General features: G+C 43.6%; 1 protein-coding gene across 6 annotated transcripts in view; it reads right to left on the reverse strand.

The window, feature by feature from the left end:
- stim2b (stromal interaction molecule 2b) overlaps positions 1–14,118 on the reverse strand; it is a 52,066-nt gene extending 37,948 nt beyond the window's left edge. The window contains exons 1-2 of one of the 6 annotated variants that reach the window (XM_061252595.1): positions 12,920–13,000; positions 12,704–12,812 (exon numbers count right to left, since the gene is read on the reverse strand). In XM_061252595.1, the coding sequence (XP_061108579.1) occupies positions 12,704–12,725 (22 nt within the window). In that variant the 5' untranslated portion in view covers positions 12,726–12,812; positions 12,920–13,000. Of the gene's footprint in view, positions 1–11,961; positions 12,072–12,583; positions 12,813–12,919 lie in introns of those variants that run through there. The other 5 variants (XM_061252592.1, XM_061252596.1, XM_061252597.1 and 2 more) reach the window with 5 other exon arrangements.
- Positions 14,119–16,081: the final 1,963 nt, after the last annotated feature.

The following is a 16,081-nucleotide window of genomic DNA, read 5'->3' on the forward strand; positions in this document are numbered from 1 at the left end:
AACAAAATGGAACCACAACAATTCAGGTCACAGTAGCCTGAATGATACTTCATCAGTATACATTGAATGAGTAAAATGGGTTTTAAGGTCCAAAAGAAAGCCACATGTTCAGGCTTACACATCCAATCATTTGTCAGAATCACTGACTTACAAGAACCGATCACTGTTCACCATCAACATGAGGAGTTTCATGTTGAACTACACCTACATCGCACATTTCATGCCCACATCACTACATCCTGTATCCTACATCACCACGCAATCTGGCTGATTTCTCAGAAGAACGTTCGGTGGCTTCAAAAAGCTCTCCATGGGGAAATCCACTGAATAAATTCTCTTTACATATGCTACATGCAGTCACTTTGGTTAGCCAACGATCTACGGTACTCATCGGAGGTCACAGATTGTGAATGAAAGGCCATGGGAACACATTACTCACCAATGAGGTGCAAATGGACCTCAACCGATTGACATTTTTTAAAATCTGCTTGCCTTTTGAAGATAGCATGGGCCGCAGGGAGGTAAAAAGAGTTCCGTGAAAAAATGAGGGAGAGATGGGAAAAGGAGACAAAAATATGCATAGCTATGTAAAGGCAATGGATTTATCCACGGATGTAAAATCCAGCTATGACCAGCATGAAATTACCAGCTGCCAGTTGTTTCAAAACCTACCAGCAACCAGTTGTTTTTTTCCAGCAGGGTGGTAACAGATAAAGAAATTACACCTCAGTCAATTAAAAGTATAATAAACAACTAATATTATCTTTATGGGTGATCAATGACTCATTATACTTGACATTACCTGTTGGCATGTAGCTGACACTCGCACAGAGCAACTCACACAGCATATATTTCATCATATAATTCGGTGATACAGGAGAATATGTACTGAAGCAATTCAGGTTAATTACCTGTAAACAGAACAGAGCTCAGTTATAGTTCCATAACCATTATGCTACAATCACCGTCACTTCCATTAGCTGAAAGAGCATGTTCATCTTGATCTGTGCCATAGGCCTGTGAACATGAAGTCTGTGTTAATGCGAAAAATTAATTATACTTAGCTAAATACGCTAGTAATACACACACTGTGGGGTGCCTGAGATATACACCCTGCAGCAGTCTACGGAGGGCTTGGAGAATTCTTGCAACTGGTCCAATGCCCTGCTACTCCATGCCCCCACCAACCACTCCCTGCCCCACAACACCCCTCTCTGCCCTGCAGCTCCCTGCCCTGCACAGCCAGCCTGAACGTCTGGCCAGTGCTCCTGTCCTTTAAGATGTAGATATAGAGCAGACAAAGTCATGTTTTTGTCCTCACCCCAGTCTAAGGACAGATAACAAACACAGGCAAGCAAGTCTTTCAGACCTGTGTGCAGAGACGAGAAACACACTCCTTCCGTTGCGCGCTCTCTCAACTATACACACTGTGCACACTATACACTGTGCACTATACACAATGTGTACACTATACACTGTGCACTATACACAATGTGTACACTATCCAACTGTTCATATGAGCCTGTTTATATGAGTGTTTTGCCGCATTCATAAAAATTCCATCCATTAATCCAAATATTATTTTGACACACGTGTCAGGCTCTAAACTAAAGCAAAGTTCTCAGCAGCTCTTCCTGTCAAAGTATAACCCAAGCCTCTGAGCACAGGACCCCAGCCAGGTCCAGCGGAACAGGTCCCTGCCAGCTCAGAGCTGACCGTCAAGTATCACGTTAGCAGCCTGATCTTCCCCGGCGGCCATTTTGATTGCCTCTGGTGCCTGCGGATGACATTAAACTTTATACGGTGGACCAGGGAGGCCTGTTTCACTTAACAGTCAGTCAGCAGAATGGAGGCTGCTGTAGCATCCACTGCTGAAACACAGAACTGAAGAAGGGAAAGAAAAAAAGGAAGAAGAAAGGAAGGTGTGTTTCGAATACTTTGAATACAGATCATATGAGTGACACAGGCGGAGTGCATACCGTGAGGAATCTTCGTAGTTCTAATACCAATCTAATTGCACAAAGAGCAGAATAACGTGTAAAATACTACCAAGTTACTATGCTACTCTGGGTAAAGTTAATCGACAATGATTATTCTGTAGTCAGTAATGAATTATGCATGACTTTCTTTAAACATGTTTTAAATTTATGTAATTTAAATGCACAGAGCAGAAAAACCTGCCGCTTAAACGTCACAGATAACATCAGCCTGTGATGGGTAACCTCAGGGCAGAGGAGTTACCAGAATAACCTCACCGCTCCTTCACCAGTTCAAAGCCCACAGACTGACAACGGAAGGAAACGCTAAGCTCCACAGAAGAACGTGTGAAGACCCGACAGGCGGGCGGCCTAGAGCAGGCCTTCCCACCGCTGCCCGGGCCAGCGCTGAACCCCCCACGGAGCGGAGGCGCGGTCGCGTTCCTCTGATCTGCAGAACTCATTAACGGGGGAGAACGGCGCGCAGAACGCGTCAGCCTTCAGAAAAAGAAACCCACTAAGTGCCGCCCTTTAGCCCCAGGGGAATTAAAGGGTAGCAGAATTTTTCTGAAGGCTAGACGCTGTCATATTTAATTATAAAGACGTGTAAGCATAAAGAGAATTTCTGTACACCAGGCCCCGGGGTGAGCTGACATCATCACTGGGGCGTTCGGTCAAAATCCACCCCACACCTTGTTGTTAATTAAACCTGCCTTTTTGCTTAATACTAATGACTGGGTAGATAACTACATGTTCAGCATAGTTTCACCAGCATTATTTTTTAAAAACCTGTTCACATTTTCACATTCAGCACTGGAGTTTGGTAAGTAAGAATGTTTATTGGTTTCATTTTTATCAGACCCATTAAACATTTAGCTCACGGCTTTTACTACCCTTTAAAGGCACCTTAGGGTGTTTTTAAATGAAAAACCAAATCCTAGGAAATCCGGGTGGAACTAAAAAGTATTTACCAGCCATTATCACAAAGAGTATCTACTTGTTGCATGAAACGTGTTTCCCGGGGGTTCGTTTCCAGATAGAGCTTTTACAGGAAATGTAAAAAGAGCTCAAGGACTAATGAGTGACTTATTACCTCTGCCCACTGAGCCCACTCAAATGCAAGACGCAGAACTTTCCCCTTCAAAGCGCACTGAGCGTGGGACAGGCTACAGAGAGCTGTGAGATTCTTCACTTTCAGCTGACAATGAAGGGTCATATCTCACACACACACACACACACACACACACTCACACTCACACGCTGTCAGACTCTCACACATGCAGACTCACACGCATACACACACTCTAACACATAGGCTACACACATACACGCCTACACTCACTCACACACACACACACACACACACACACACACTCACACTCACACACTCTCAGACTCTCCCACACACTCTCACACTCACACATACACACACACACTCACACTCACACACTCTCAGACTCTCACACCTACACTCACACACACATATACACATACACTCACACACATACACACTCTCTCATACACACTCACTCTCACATGCACTCACACCTACACACACACACAAACACTCACGTGCATTCCTTCTGATCCGTAATAGAATGTTACCCTTGAGTGGAGGGAAGCATTCTAAGGTATACGCTTCCGTCTGTTTCTCTGTGCCCAGGAAGAGCATTATCACCTCCCATCTCCTCTCCCCATAATAGCCCAGAACACAGAGGCCTCTTCCCACACCACCTGAAACGCCGGCCGCGGCCAACAAGTGGCTTTCCGGAGATTTCCGCCCGGGGGTGAATTCAAGGAGAGAAAACTGGCAGCTAATCCGGGATCCACGCCTGACGTCGCCGCTGCCTGCATGCCAATTCTCGTTACCGGTTCCACCAGATCCAAGATGCCTCAGGAGTCATACAATCAAAATCCAGACCCCGTTTCAGTGACTATGCCAGGATCCTGCATACAGAAAGCCTTTAGCCTCAAAAAACGTCCAGAAAAAAGGGGCAGACATATTTGAAGGTATTGCTTTAAAACAAAAGCCATGAGTGTCGGACTCTTGTCGGGATGTTCAGTGAAAACAGTACCCTTATAAACCCTGCTATGAGTGCATCCTTGTCAACAAAGGACCCTAAGAAATAACTACACATCACTAACAAACTCATCAGTTCCAATTATAATGATCAAACTTATTATGATTATGATCATTAGCATTACTACTATTATGATTATTATTATTATGGGGAGGACAATAGACAGTGACAGACAAACAGAGACAAAAAGAAAGCAGAGGGATGGCAGGCAAAAGGCAGAAGCGAGCAGGGAGTAAGAGAGATGGAGGGAGAAGGGGCATCCAGAGTGGTTATAACACAGCAGCACATTCTGACAGAGAGAGCGAGGGAGAGACAGTGAGAGTGAGAGAGAGAAAGCGAGGGAGGGAGAGGGAGGCAGAGATACAGGGAGAGAGAGAGAGACACACACACACACACACACACAGAGTGTGAGAGAGTAAGAGACACCCAGAGAGAGAGACAGACATACACACAGAGCGAGAGAGAGAGACAGACACACACAGAGTGAGAGAGAGAGAGAGAGAAACACACACAGAGAGTGAGAGAGAGAGAGAAAATAGGCCTGATCGGTTTCCACGTGCAGTGACATCACGGCGCTGCTATGACGGACACTCGGAGCCTGCGGTTACATCACGCCCGGGTCACAGCAGCTTCCCGGTGGGCTCCTGTTCCACACAGGAGGTCTCCCAGCCTGGGACCATGACCAGTCATTACCGGAAAAGGTTACCAGAGACTTTAAAAATACTCCCCCGCTCGGCCTGTGCCTTTTGGGAAAGAGGCTGTCTCTTAAATCAGTCAGGCGGTAGGGCCGTCATACCAGATGCAGACAGTGACCGGGCCCAGATCACTCACTCATTAGATGTGCTAATGAAGAAGTTCTCACCGTCCGAGTCAGATGGTTGTGTTGATGGATAGCCGGGTTGACAGTTTTTTGACAGTTTGACTTTTATCAGTAACCTGTGTGTGATAAAAGCACTGCATATGGCACTAGAACAAACTGTCCCCTTTTCTTGTTTGTTCTAAGGTCACAGAGAGAGGCTTTTAAGAGCTTTGATGTACTCATTGTACATCTTATGATCATAGCACAGTTAACCCTTATGTTGTCTTAAGGGTCAAAAATGACCCACCACTATGTTTAACAGCAGAGAAAACCCTCTAAATGATCTTTTGAAGGTGGGTCTGTAGCATAGTGGTTAAGGTACATGACTGGGACCTGCAAGGTCGGCGGTTCGAATCCGGGTGTAGCCGCAATAAGATCTGCACAGCTGTTCAGCCCTTGAACAGGGCCCTTAAGCAAGGCCCTTAAGCAAGGCCCTTAAGCAAGGCCCTTAACCCTGCATTGCTCCAGGGGAGGATTACCTCCTGCTTAGACATGTAAGTCTAATCAACTGTACGTCGCTCTGGATAAGAGCATCTGCCAAATGCCATTAATGTAATGTAATGGGTCTTTTTTTACCCTTAGGACAAGGGGAGTACACAGAATGTTAAGACTACACAAGGGTTAACCAAACAAACTAAAATGCCACTATGTCTTGGTTTGTTGACACTTCCCTTTTTCAAAATAACTCCATTGTCATTCAATTGACACGAATACAAAGAACACAACTGCACTGAAAGTTGAATTTATTGTAGTGGCTTCGACTCAATGTCAACGTAATGCACTTGGCCACTGTGTCAGTCTAACATTCTGCAGCTCTATCAGTCCGATATTCAGACGCTGTCCCTGCATTCTGACATTCCAGACTAACAGCATTCAATGCCTTCTTGAATGAGAGACAGCCAATGTGGAGCTGAATCTCAATGTGTGTGCGCGAGGGTGTGAGGAGGGAGGGGGAAGCATTTCACCAGCGCACACATCCAATTCAAACCTGCTGACTACACACCGGGTATGCCAGGTCCTTGAGACCAAAATAACTAAAGGCCCAATCAAAAACAGACAAAAATAGCCAACAAGTACAGAGGAAAATAGCCCAGTATACCGCACAAAAACAGAATTTTGAGACACTCTCCTCTGCATTTAATCTTCAGATTACTGCTTTAAGGGGGGTATGTCCATTACTTGAGCAATGATGAAATGGGCTTAATCAACATTTGAGAAAAACTGCCTGGGTTTACCTGTTGAAAACCCAAGTGTTTAGTAATGTCGTAGTAAACAGTAGTAAAAATGTAGTCAGTGCTGCTGCAAGTACCTGCCAGAAACTTCCATATCCTTAAGAACAATTATTTTTGCTAAAAAGTCAAATGTTAAGGAACCCGACAGTTAAAGTTTTTTTTTAAAGACTTTATCACAATTCCTGAAAGAATTGCAAAAACAAAAGCACATAAAAGCAAGTCCAAGTGAGCAGTTTTGTCATGCATCCCATGACGAGGCACTCAAACAGAGCGACGTGGCTTATCCACAAATTCAAACGTTTACCAGGGTACGTGATCTTACCCCAAAGGAGCTAAGCCCTCCAGTGTTCACAGCACTCGTTATTTCAAGCTCTTTCCAGACGTGGGCAAGATGGAGAAGCTCGTACAATCATACCAGCACTTAATTACAGTGAAACGGGTCACCAATGACACTGGAAGTTCCCTGACATCAGAGATCTGCGCAGGTTGAGTCTAACGTCTGCGCAGACCGAGGGTGAAGCTGACATCTGCGCAGGTTAAGACTGAGATCTGCGCAGGCACCGAGGCTGAAACTGACCTCTGAGAAAGGCAAGACTGTGCAGGGTGAGTTTAAAATCTGCGCAGGTGAACACACAGCCTCTGCACACACAACCATGCGCTGTTTAAATGAGGGAAATCCCGGCTTCGCCTTCCCTCCTTCTCACTCATGAAGTGGAGTATCTGGGGCAAAATGCTAAAGGCTAAGTTCTACTAGGGGATCAAAAGCAGTTACTAGACAGAAGATTATCCTTTGGAATGTAGGCCACCCTTCAGGATCCACAGGTTTCAATGGTGAATTGAATTCACTGGAAGCACATAATAAGGCTGACTCACAAACTAACAGCAAAGTACTGTTTTTCCACCTCGCCTTCTGTGTATCTTCGACATTTGAGCCCCGCATTTCATCTGCTGGAGGGACAGCGGGCTTTTTAGAGAAAATAAAAGTTGAAATGATGAGATTTCGCTGAGATCGCCCTGTTCCAGGCTAATTCCTCTGGCTCTCTCTGTGTTGGCTTTCAGCAAGTGTGTTTGTTGAAACACTAAACAAACAAAATACACAAGCCCATTAAACATGAAGAACTTCACGTTCACTGTGCTACTTACACCAAACCACAATCCCCCCCCCCCCCCCCCCCCCAACCCCCCCCCGCACACACACATCTTCACAGACTGCACACATAGGGACACTTATTACAGCAACTTATACTAACAGTCCTATCTATATTGTATTCAGTTAAATTCTAAATATACATAAAGTCATACATAAAACTTCATAATAGAACCACATTTACAGTCCAAACTCACACAAAAGGCCCAACCTCTTTATTGTGAGTGTGGACAAATTAAGAAGGAAAGGTGTACCGTGCAGAAGAATGAGTGGAATGTTATGTAACGACTTAACAATAAGTTCCAGAAAAATACAGCATATCTTATTACCGTTAGGTGACAGTACAATTACTACCATGTGCCACTAGCATGAGCAACAATGTAAAAAATGCCCTTTCTGGGGTGGAGAAAGGCCCATTGAGAAAAGCCGTCATCTGCTCTTTGCATTTCCTATACAGACATCCTCTTTTTTGTTCATTTCAGAGACTGCCAATATTTTGGTGTGTGTGTGTATTCATTAGCATATGAAAAATGTGAGGAGGATTAAGCTTGTAGCGAACACATAAAACAAAAAAAAACATGGAGAACATTTTGTCTTGGAGAATCCATTTAACATAATTCCAGCAAGCCTGCAGGAGCGCTGCTAAACATTCTGAATGTACCGTGGCCTTCTAAGAGCTTGATGTTTCTGCACTTTAGAGCATACATCACGTACGGCAAGGATTTATAAACCAATGGAAAACGTTATTAAATACAAACTGCAAATGATGATTCTTAATAATCCAAAACACAACACCTCATTCATCACTCAAAATGTATGGAGAAAATGTAATTGCTGGTCGACTGAACCTGCTCCACACTTTCTGCTGGTTACGGCTAGCAAACTATATAGGAATTAGGTATTCAGTTAAAATAATTTTATGCCATATAAATACAGTAATCGGTACTGAACCAGCAGCTATCTCGCTCTGGTAGATACCTGAATGAGGAGGGAGTGATTGACACCACAAATACTATTAGGCTATGCTCTCAAGCAGACCTAGCTACTTTCAGGAAACCTCAATTTAAGCGGCTAGTATTCCATAGCCAGTACAAACAAACCTGTATGCTCTCAGGTAATCTCTGTCCCTCTGTTTCCTATCACTTTCATCCTCAATTGAAGTTAAATTTTTTTAAACCACAGAATGAAAAAGAGAAAACTGGGGTTGGAGAACTGGAATCGGCTTGCCCGCTTGACCACAGCCATGTCTGTACAAGAATGGGATTGTGGGTACAGACTGTTGCAAGTCTCACAGGGCTTCCGCATCAAGGGAGGGTTTTCTCTGGAGTTTAATAGAATAATTCTAAGCAGTTTTACCCACTTTATCTAAAGGATTTAACTGTTGCTATACTACTGCTCAGCTTTGTATGGGGATTTCTGTGCGAAAGTCATCAATATGAAAGTCATCAATATGCACACATCATTCATCAATTAACTTGCACGATTCCACATAGTATGAGCACACAAGGTAAAAATCGTGGCTAATTACACATAATTTGTGGCTTGCACATTTAGTTAGCAAGTTGAGCTACCTTATCTTCTACAACAAAGTCCCCACTTCCGAAAAAGCCATGACCAGCACATCTCAGAACGAGTTCACAGCAGGATCTGCAAGCAACTCCAACATCTCCATTCTCCTTCTGGGTCATTAGCTCACAGGACAGATGCTATACTCATCAGCTAAGCAGGAAATTCCAACATTATTGGGACTAAATCACTGGGACGAAACAAAAGACCTTTACATTGACCAGAAGGCTTGAAAATGAGTTACTCAGTCAGATGCATGATAACCTAAAGATGCATTCCCCCATACTGTAGGGCGATATAGCCATCGCGGTATAACAATTTTTTTGTAAGCGCAGTAACGACTACCTCCGGCATGCGGTGTTAGACTTCTTAATCACTCCACCTCCAATTTTCTGAGTCAAAGTGAAATGGGGGGGGGGGGGGGGGGATGTTACTCGTATCTTTTCAATGTTGAAATGACAGCAACAGGGCCATGCTGTTTCCATGTGGTAGATGACTACTAGGATAAAAACATAAGCAATGTGTTTTTAAAATCTAATAGGTAGGTTAACCAACTTTGAATAGATACTAGTGATGTTTTTTCTCCCCTGGAAGAATTTCACCAAAGATGTGGTGCCATATCAAGTACGCTTAAAGATGAAAAGATGAATGGAACTACCACCACCTGTCAGAGATAGTTAACTTTGAGTAACAAATTCCTGGAAGTATTAATTTTCATCAAAAAGTTAAACACAGGAGCACTATCATAAGCACTGACATCTATGAGTCTCCATATCATGAGTGATGCTGGCATAATAAAACAAATCATGGCATGTCACACATCTCTTATAATATTCACAGTGACACAGCATACCCTCTTACCGTCTACAGAGTGTCAACTGACATGAACGTTTATGAAGATGTATACCCTGCTTACAAAGGCTTTATGTAATTCTTATGTAAACCCTGAATTGAAAGTGCCACCAAATGCATTTATGTTATTTATTTTCGCTGACCCTTAAACTTTGTGATATACACACAGAACTGACAAAGTGCAGATCACACATTCTGTACATAACTGAGTTTAAGTTTAAGGTGCAGCACCAAAGTGCTTGACTGAACGGCTCATTCTGCCTTACTTTTCAAAGAAAACTGTTCTAGTGAAAACAGGCTTGTGGGACACTGCATTGTCGTACGAGTTGTTCCAGTTCTCCAAAGTCGGGACGTGATCGGCCTAATAAGATTAAGCACAATAGGCAAACAGCTTCCTGAAATCTCTCAGTTTGGACACAATCATTCACAAAAGTTGTAGACACCCAGCTGTCCGGCAGATAAACGTGACATCTATACAAAAACCTAGTCCTGCAACACTGAGTCATCCCACTGGCTTCAAATGCCTCCCCCTATGAAAGCTAAGTGGTTTTCCTCCTTTGTGTTACATCACACTGAGCCAGTAAGGATCACTGCTTCCTGGAGTCATCACTGCATGTGATTTACATTAGCTTTGCATTTGTCCTATACAAGTTTACAGCTGGTCAGGTGACCTTTTCCAGGACTAAGGCAGCATGGTGATGTGAGAGTGAACATTGTAAAGAGTGGAGAGACAATGAGCTGTATTGATTTCTTTCACCAAGCAGAATAATTTGTTCTTCATACCAAAATTAAATGATTAGCCGAATCATTGGCTGCATCAGAGCGCCTCTTATTTTGGGTTTACTGAAGCTATCATTGCTTGTGAATTATGTGTGCAAATGGAACATTCCGGAAAGCACTTAAAAGTAGGTTTTAACCAGAGAAATTCAAGTACAGAAGTCTGCAAAAAAGAAGCATGCAAAACCAGGATAATCCAGTGTCCCTCCAACCCGCATTGACTCTGCTGGGGAGGACATGCAATACAGGTGCAAATGCTATACAAAGTAAGGTAACAACAGCCCAGAGCAGAAATCTCAAACTCCAGTCCTAGAGGGTTGCAATATTGGCTGTTTCTGTGTGTCTGTATGTGTGTGCGTTTTAGCACATTACATTATTGGCATTTGGCAGATGCTCTTATCCAGAGCGACGTACAGTTGATTAGACTAAGCAGGAGACAATCCTCCCCTGGAGCAATGCAGGGTTAAGGGCCTTGCTCAAGGGCCCAACGGAGCAATGCAGGGTTAAGGGCCTTGCTAAAGGGCCCAACGGCTGTGCGGATCTTACTGTGGCTACACTGGGATGTAAACCAACAACCTTGCCTGTCCCAGTCATTTACCTTAACCACTACGCTACAGGCCGCCCCCACATACATGCTTAACTGCCAACAAATTAGCTGAAGAGTGAACCCGCCGTCTTCCGAGACCTAAACTATAGCTGCTGACATAAAGGAGAACCACACAAACTGGCAGACACTGCAGCCCTCCAGGAGCCCAGAGTCGCCTGGCTCAAAGGTTAGCAGTAACTGAGCAGGACCCAAAAGCACATCTGCTGGCTTTGGAACCGGCTCGTCCCCTTGGCCCCGTACCCGAGGCGATATGGGTCGAGCTACAACACTCACGTCCGCTCTGTTTCTGTAGAACCGCTACAGTGTCACCAACGTGCTTCATGAAGGCTTTTGTGCAGAAAACCGGTCTCACCAGGGTGGGCCTACGGCTGCACACAGCCCGTGGCGGATACACTAGTTTGCTGCTTGCGCTACCATTTATGTCCGGCAGTTACATCATTGTAAGGCTAGCTGTCATAGTAATTATCATTGCGCACGGCGGATTGAATCAAACCCCGGAACTGCTCACAGCGCCTCAGGTATAGCCAATCCACCTACCCATATCAAAGAGCACCCTGTCTTTCTCTGACAGCTACTGTGACTAGTCACCTTGATCATGGAAATATGTACACAAAATATAATTACTCAAATGAAACAACAAAATGTAGGCTAATCAGTGAAACAGTCTGATGGGTTTTTTTTTCTCCTATTTGAACCCCTTTGAAGAGTATGTTTTTTAATGCCTTTTTCCCCCCCTAAATTCTAAACAAGTGTTCTAGAACTCTGTTGCTTTCGATTACCACTAGTGATTGTTACATGCATTAGCATTAAAATGTTCAGTTAAGAACTGAAAGGCTTACAACTTAAAGGGTTAATTAAAATTACATTTCTTCTCTTCCTCCAAGTCGATGAATGGGTGGCATATCCTGTTGACATTTCCCGACTTGGGTGACCCATTCCTATTCCACAGTTGTCCCATACAGTAACCATGGCTACAGCCTGCTGAAGAGCATGAAGGATCCCGTCAGGATTCTCCCCTAGCATGCACACAACATACACACACAGGTCCTATACCTCGGGCAAGGGTCTATGTGTCCACGCTTTACGTTCTTGGTCTTCATTTCATTAACAATACACTGAAAAACATAAGGGCAAGTAATATTCCCAACAAAATCTTCAACACCTTCTTTGCTACGAACTACTCATTCACAGCAAAGACTGTACATTTCGTTCCAGTCTGCCCAACTTGCAAAGTCATGGCGTTGCAGCAACACCCCCACCCCCTTCAAATCATCAAAAGTGGGCCTTGCATCTTTTGCTTCACCAATCGGTGAAGCGTCCTGAATTAGGAAGGGAATACCGGGTTTTGGCCGTCCGTCGTGGACATTTGATCCTGTCATCAATGAGCCGTTCATACTTGTTGCTGTAAAAAGAGTCGTGCAAGGCCGCATATTCTCAAATCATAAGCAGTTTGGTTAGGCGCGTAACAGAAAACACGCATACTTACAAACGTACTTCAATTTACTCACACACAGCATTTACATTAAGATGCGCCGCTCGATCTCTTTGTGTCTGTGCGCGTAGGGATGTTTGTGTGTAGGGTTGGTGGGGGCGGGGGTTAGCCTACTGTGCTCCTCGCGTGCCGACATTCCACAGCAATACACATAAAAAAGGTCTGCAAATCCGGTAGCTACAGCAGGCTACGTAGCCTATGCACGCGTTCCGACCTGTGTGTTCTAGAAAGATCATATGGTCACCAGTAGCCTATAAATATATGGCTCCTGCAGAGAGAAGTGTAAGCGATACGCAAAATAAATGCGGATATTAACAGAACTGTGCTTACCTGTATGAGCAAAGGTGCTGTCTGAAGTGGCTGGACTCCCCAGATCAATCTGATAGCTGCTCTCTAATCCCAATACCGCACAAATTAGGAGTCCACGTAGCACCCAAAGAGCCACAGCCCGGCAGAAGTAAGTCATGATGGGGGAAGCCTGGAAATCCTTTCCAAGTCGGAGGAAGCGAGCAAAATATACGTAAACCAAAGCAATATTTTACAAACGTGGATTCTGCCCGGTGCAGTAACAAAATGCGTTCATCGATTGCGGTTTGGCCAGGATATTTAGAAAGAATGAGTCGAATCACAAGATTGGAACGTCGGACACAATAGTTGTTACATAAAATGCACCGATGTTAAGTTAAAAAAATATTAAATTAATAAAATATTATTTCAAAAATACCACTGCACAAATATGAAAATAGTTGTATCTCTATATAGCCTACATAGGCTACGAGTAAAAAGTTTAATCAATGTAAACACCTTAGCTAAATACCTAAAAAATGTTTATCTGTACGAGTCAAGTTTATGAGCTCGGAACGTTAAAAAAAATCAATTTAAGACTTTAAAACTCCATAGTTCATAGGCTACTTCTGCGGCGTATTAGTCACTCCAAAAGTCTCAGCGAAACGAGTTCGTTCATATCAGATTTTAGAATGGGATTTAAGACCGCTCGAGTCGGGCAACCGGTCAGGCAAAACTCACTCAACTTCCAAATGAAAAGTGCAAAAATAATTTGGAATTCCCAGCCTAAAAAAACAACAAAATACAAAACAAAAAACGTATTTGCTTGCTGTCAAGAAATTGTGTATCCAAGCCGGTTTAAAGTGCAATATCGGTCCTTAGGATTGGATTAAGACAAAATAGTATCTGTACTTCCACATACAGTATGCAAACATTGGAGGTGTTTTTAGCATATTGAGCACGCAGTATGGTGTAGGTCCGCCTCCTCAAATGAAAGTATCGGATCCTCAGCAAAGAGCAAGGAGTTAGCTTGCTAGCTTGTTAGAGTTAAAGCCAACACGGTAATTATTTCTTCAAGACCAAGTCCGATATTTTCGAACCGTAGCCTACGTCCCGAGGCAGTGATCCAACACGTTCACCCAGTTTTCTGGCGGAGAAAGTTAAATGTCACGTCTTCATATCTTCGAGTGACACATCTTGTCCCTCTCTCGTCCACTGGCTGCCTGATGCAGAACTGAAACCGTGGGGCGGAAGTCAGTATGCAAATCGCCTGACATCAGCGACATCAAATTATTCTACCCCTTTACTTCTTGTAAAGGCCGTCCTTGGGTTGGACACTGATCCCGAGCTGTGTGGGGTAGCCTACTGTATCTTGTCACTGTGTCTTCTGCGGCAAGTGTATGTAGCCTCGTTTTTTTTTTAACCGTACACATTAATCAGGAGATGATATGTTCAGAGACAAAGACTTAATTTAGCTGAATGTAATGCCTTTTCTCGTGAAAATGCACAAATACTTATCAATATCTTAGATTTTATGGTAGTTTCATGCATGTAATGCCGATCGATGGTACATCCATGTTTTCCTCCTTGCTGCATGTTGCCATTGGCTAGATTGTCTCAACATGGCAAGACGCAATTGGTTGCCAGTGGTTTCATTGTTGTACATTTAAAAACGAAAAGCGGGAAAGAAACTGCGGGGTGATTTAAATGAGTCAAAGTCGAATTCTGACGATAATTTTAATTTGTGTTGTAAATAGCTTAGGCCCTAGGATATGCACTGAAGTATACATTCAGTGAGAACTTTATTAGCTATTTATTAGACCTTTTTTTTCGATTGAAGTATTCTGCTGCCCCGCTTAGAGTTTTGACGCCTTGTGTGTTCAGAGATGCTCATCTACATACCACTGTTGTAATTCGTAGTTATTTGCGCGACTGTCACTTTCCTGTCAGATTCGACCAGTCTGACCATTCTCCTCTGACCTCTCTAATAACAACGCGTTTTTGCCCGGAGAACTGCTGCAACAATCATTCCACCGGCAAAGTCAATTAGATCACATTTCTTCCCTATTTTGACTATGGTCTGAACAACAGCTGAACCTCTTGGCCACGTCTGCCTGCTTTTATGCATTTCGTTGCTGCCATGTGATTGGCTGATGAAATATTTGCATTAACAAGCTGATGTACAGGTCGACCTAATAAATTGCTAACTGATTATATGTACAGACTTATGTAACCTAACGTCATACTTTGTTTAGTGACAATCACCAAATCTTTACTTTAGGCTATTATTATTATTATTATTATTATTATATTTAGCTATTATATATAGCTGTTAATGTAGGCTACATTCGTTTTCAGAGAGAATTCTTATTTTGGAAATCATTATTATATTTGCTATGTAGCCTATTCATTTACATTTTCATACAGGAATCTTAATTTGGACTGCCCAGCAACAAGTCGGCCTGGGAATATGATCGCTTCATCTACGAGAAACCTTTCAGCAGCTAGCGTCTTCAAAGTGACGAGTGACGGTCAAGCTCCTCTGCCTGCAGTGCGACGCTTCAGCCACAAGGGGCGCTAAGCGCTGAAGACGCAGCGGTGTACCATGCCGTACTGTAACGTAAGAGGCAGGGAGAACGCGGGTCTGGTGGTTAGCGGGGTGCGAGAGCGCTGGTAAACAGGTGGCAGTCGGGGGAAGGCTTGCGTGGGCCATGGAGACCAGCAGGGGCAAGAGAGAAGTAGACGGGAAGAAAAAAAAAAAGAAGAAAAACACATGAGCAGCATAATTTGATATGAGCCTACGGAGGACAGGCAGAGAGAAACAGTCACCAGTTGTCCAGTAGACGGATCAGAGGCAGAACTCAAACCCTTGGTCAGACTGCTGGGGTAGCAGTCTTTCTTCAAAAAGTAGGCTATGAGTAACAGCGAGCAGCATAATAAACTCTCGATCCAACCTGGGAAATCAAGCGGTCAAATCAAACTCTCTGATCATCACAGAAGCCTGCAGTCAGAACAGTCCAGCAATAAAAAACAAGTCATATAGTGTATGTTAATTAGATTACGACTCACAAATCAATTTCTCATTAATAACTTGATCTGCTGTTGTGGTCCAATGCCAGGTCAGCTTCGGGAATCACTCAATACCAGGTGTCAAGCTGTAAACTCGTATTTTCACATCTGAATTGCTCCTTGACTTTGTTGACCAAA

This window comes from Conger conger, chromosome 8 (assembly GCF_963514075.1).
Source record: "Conger conger chromosome 8, fConCon1.1, whole genome shotgun sequence".
NCBI lineage: Eukaryota > Metazoa > Chordata > Actinopteri > Anguilliformes > Congridae > Conger > Conger conger.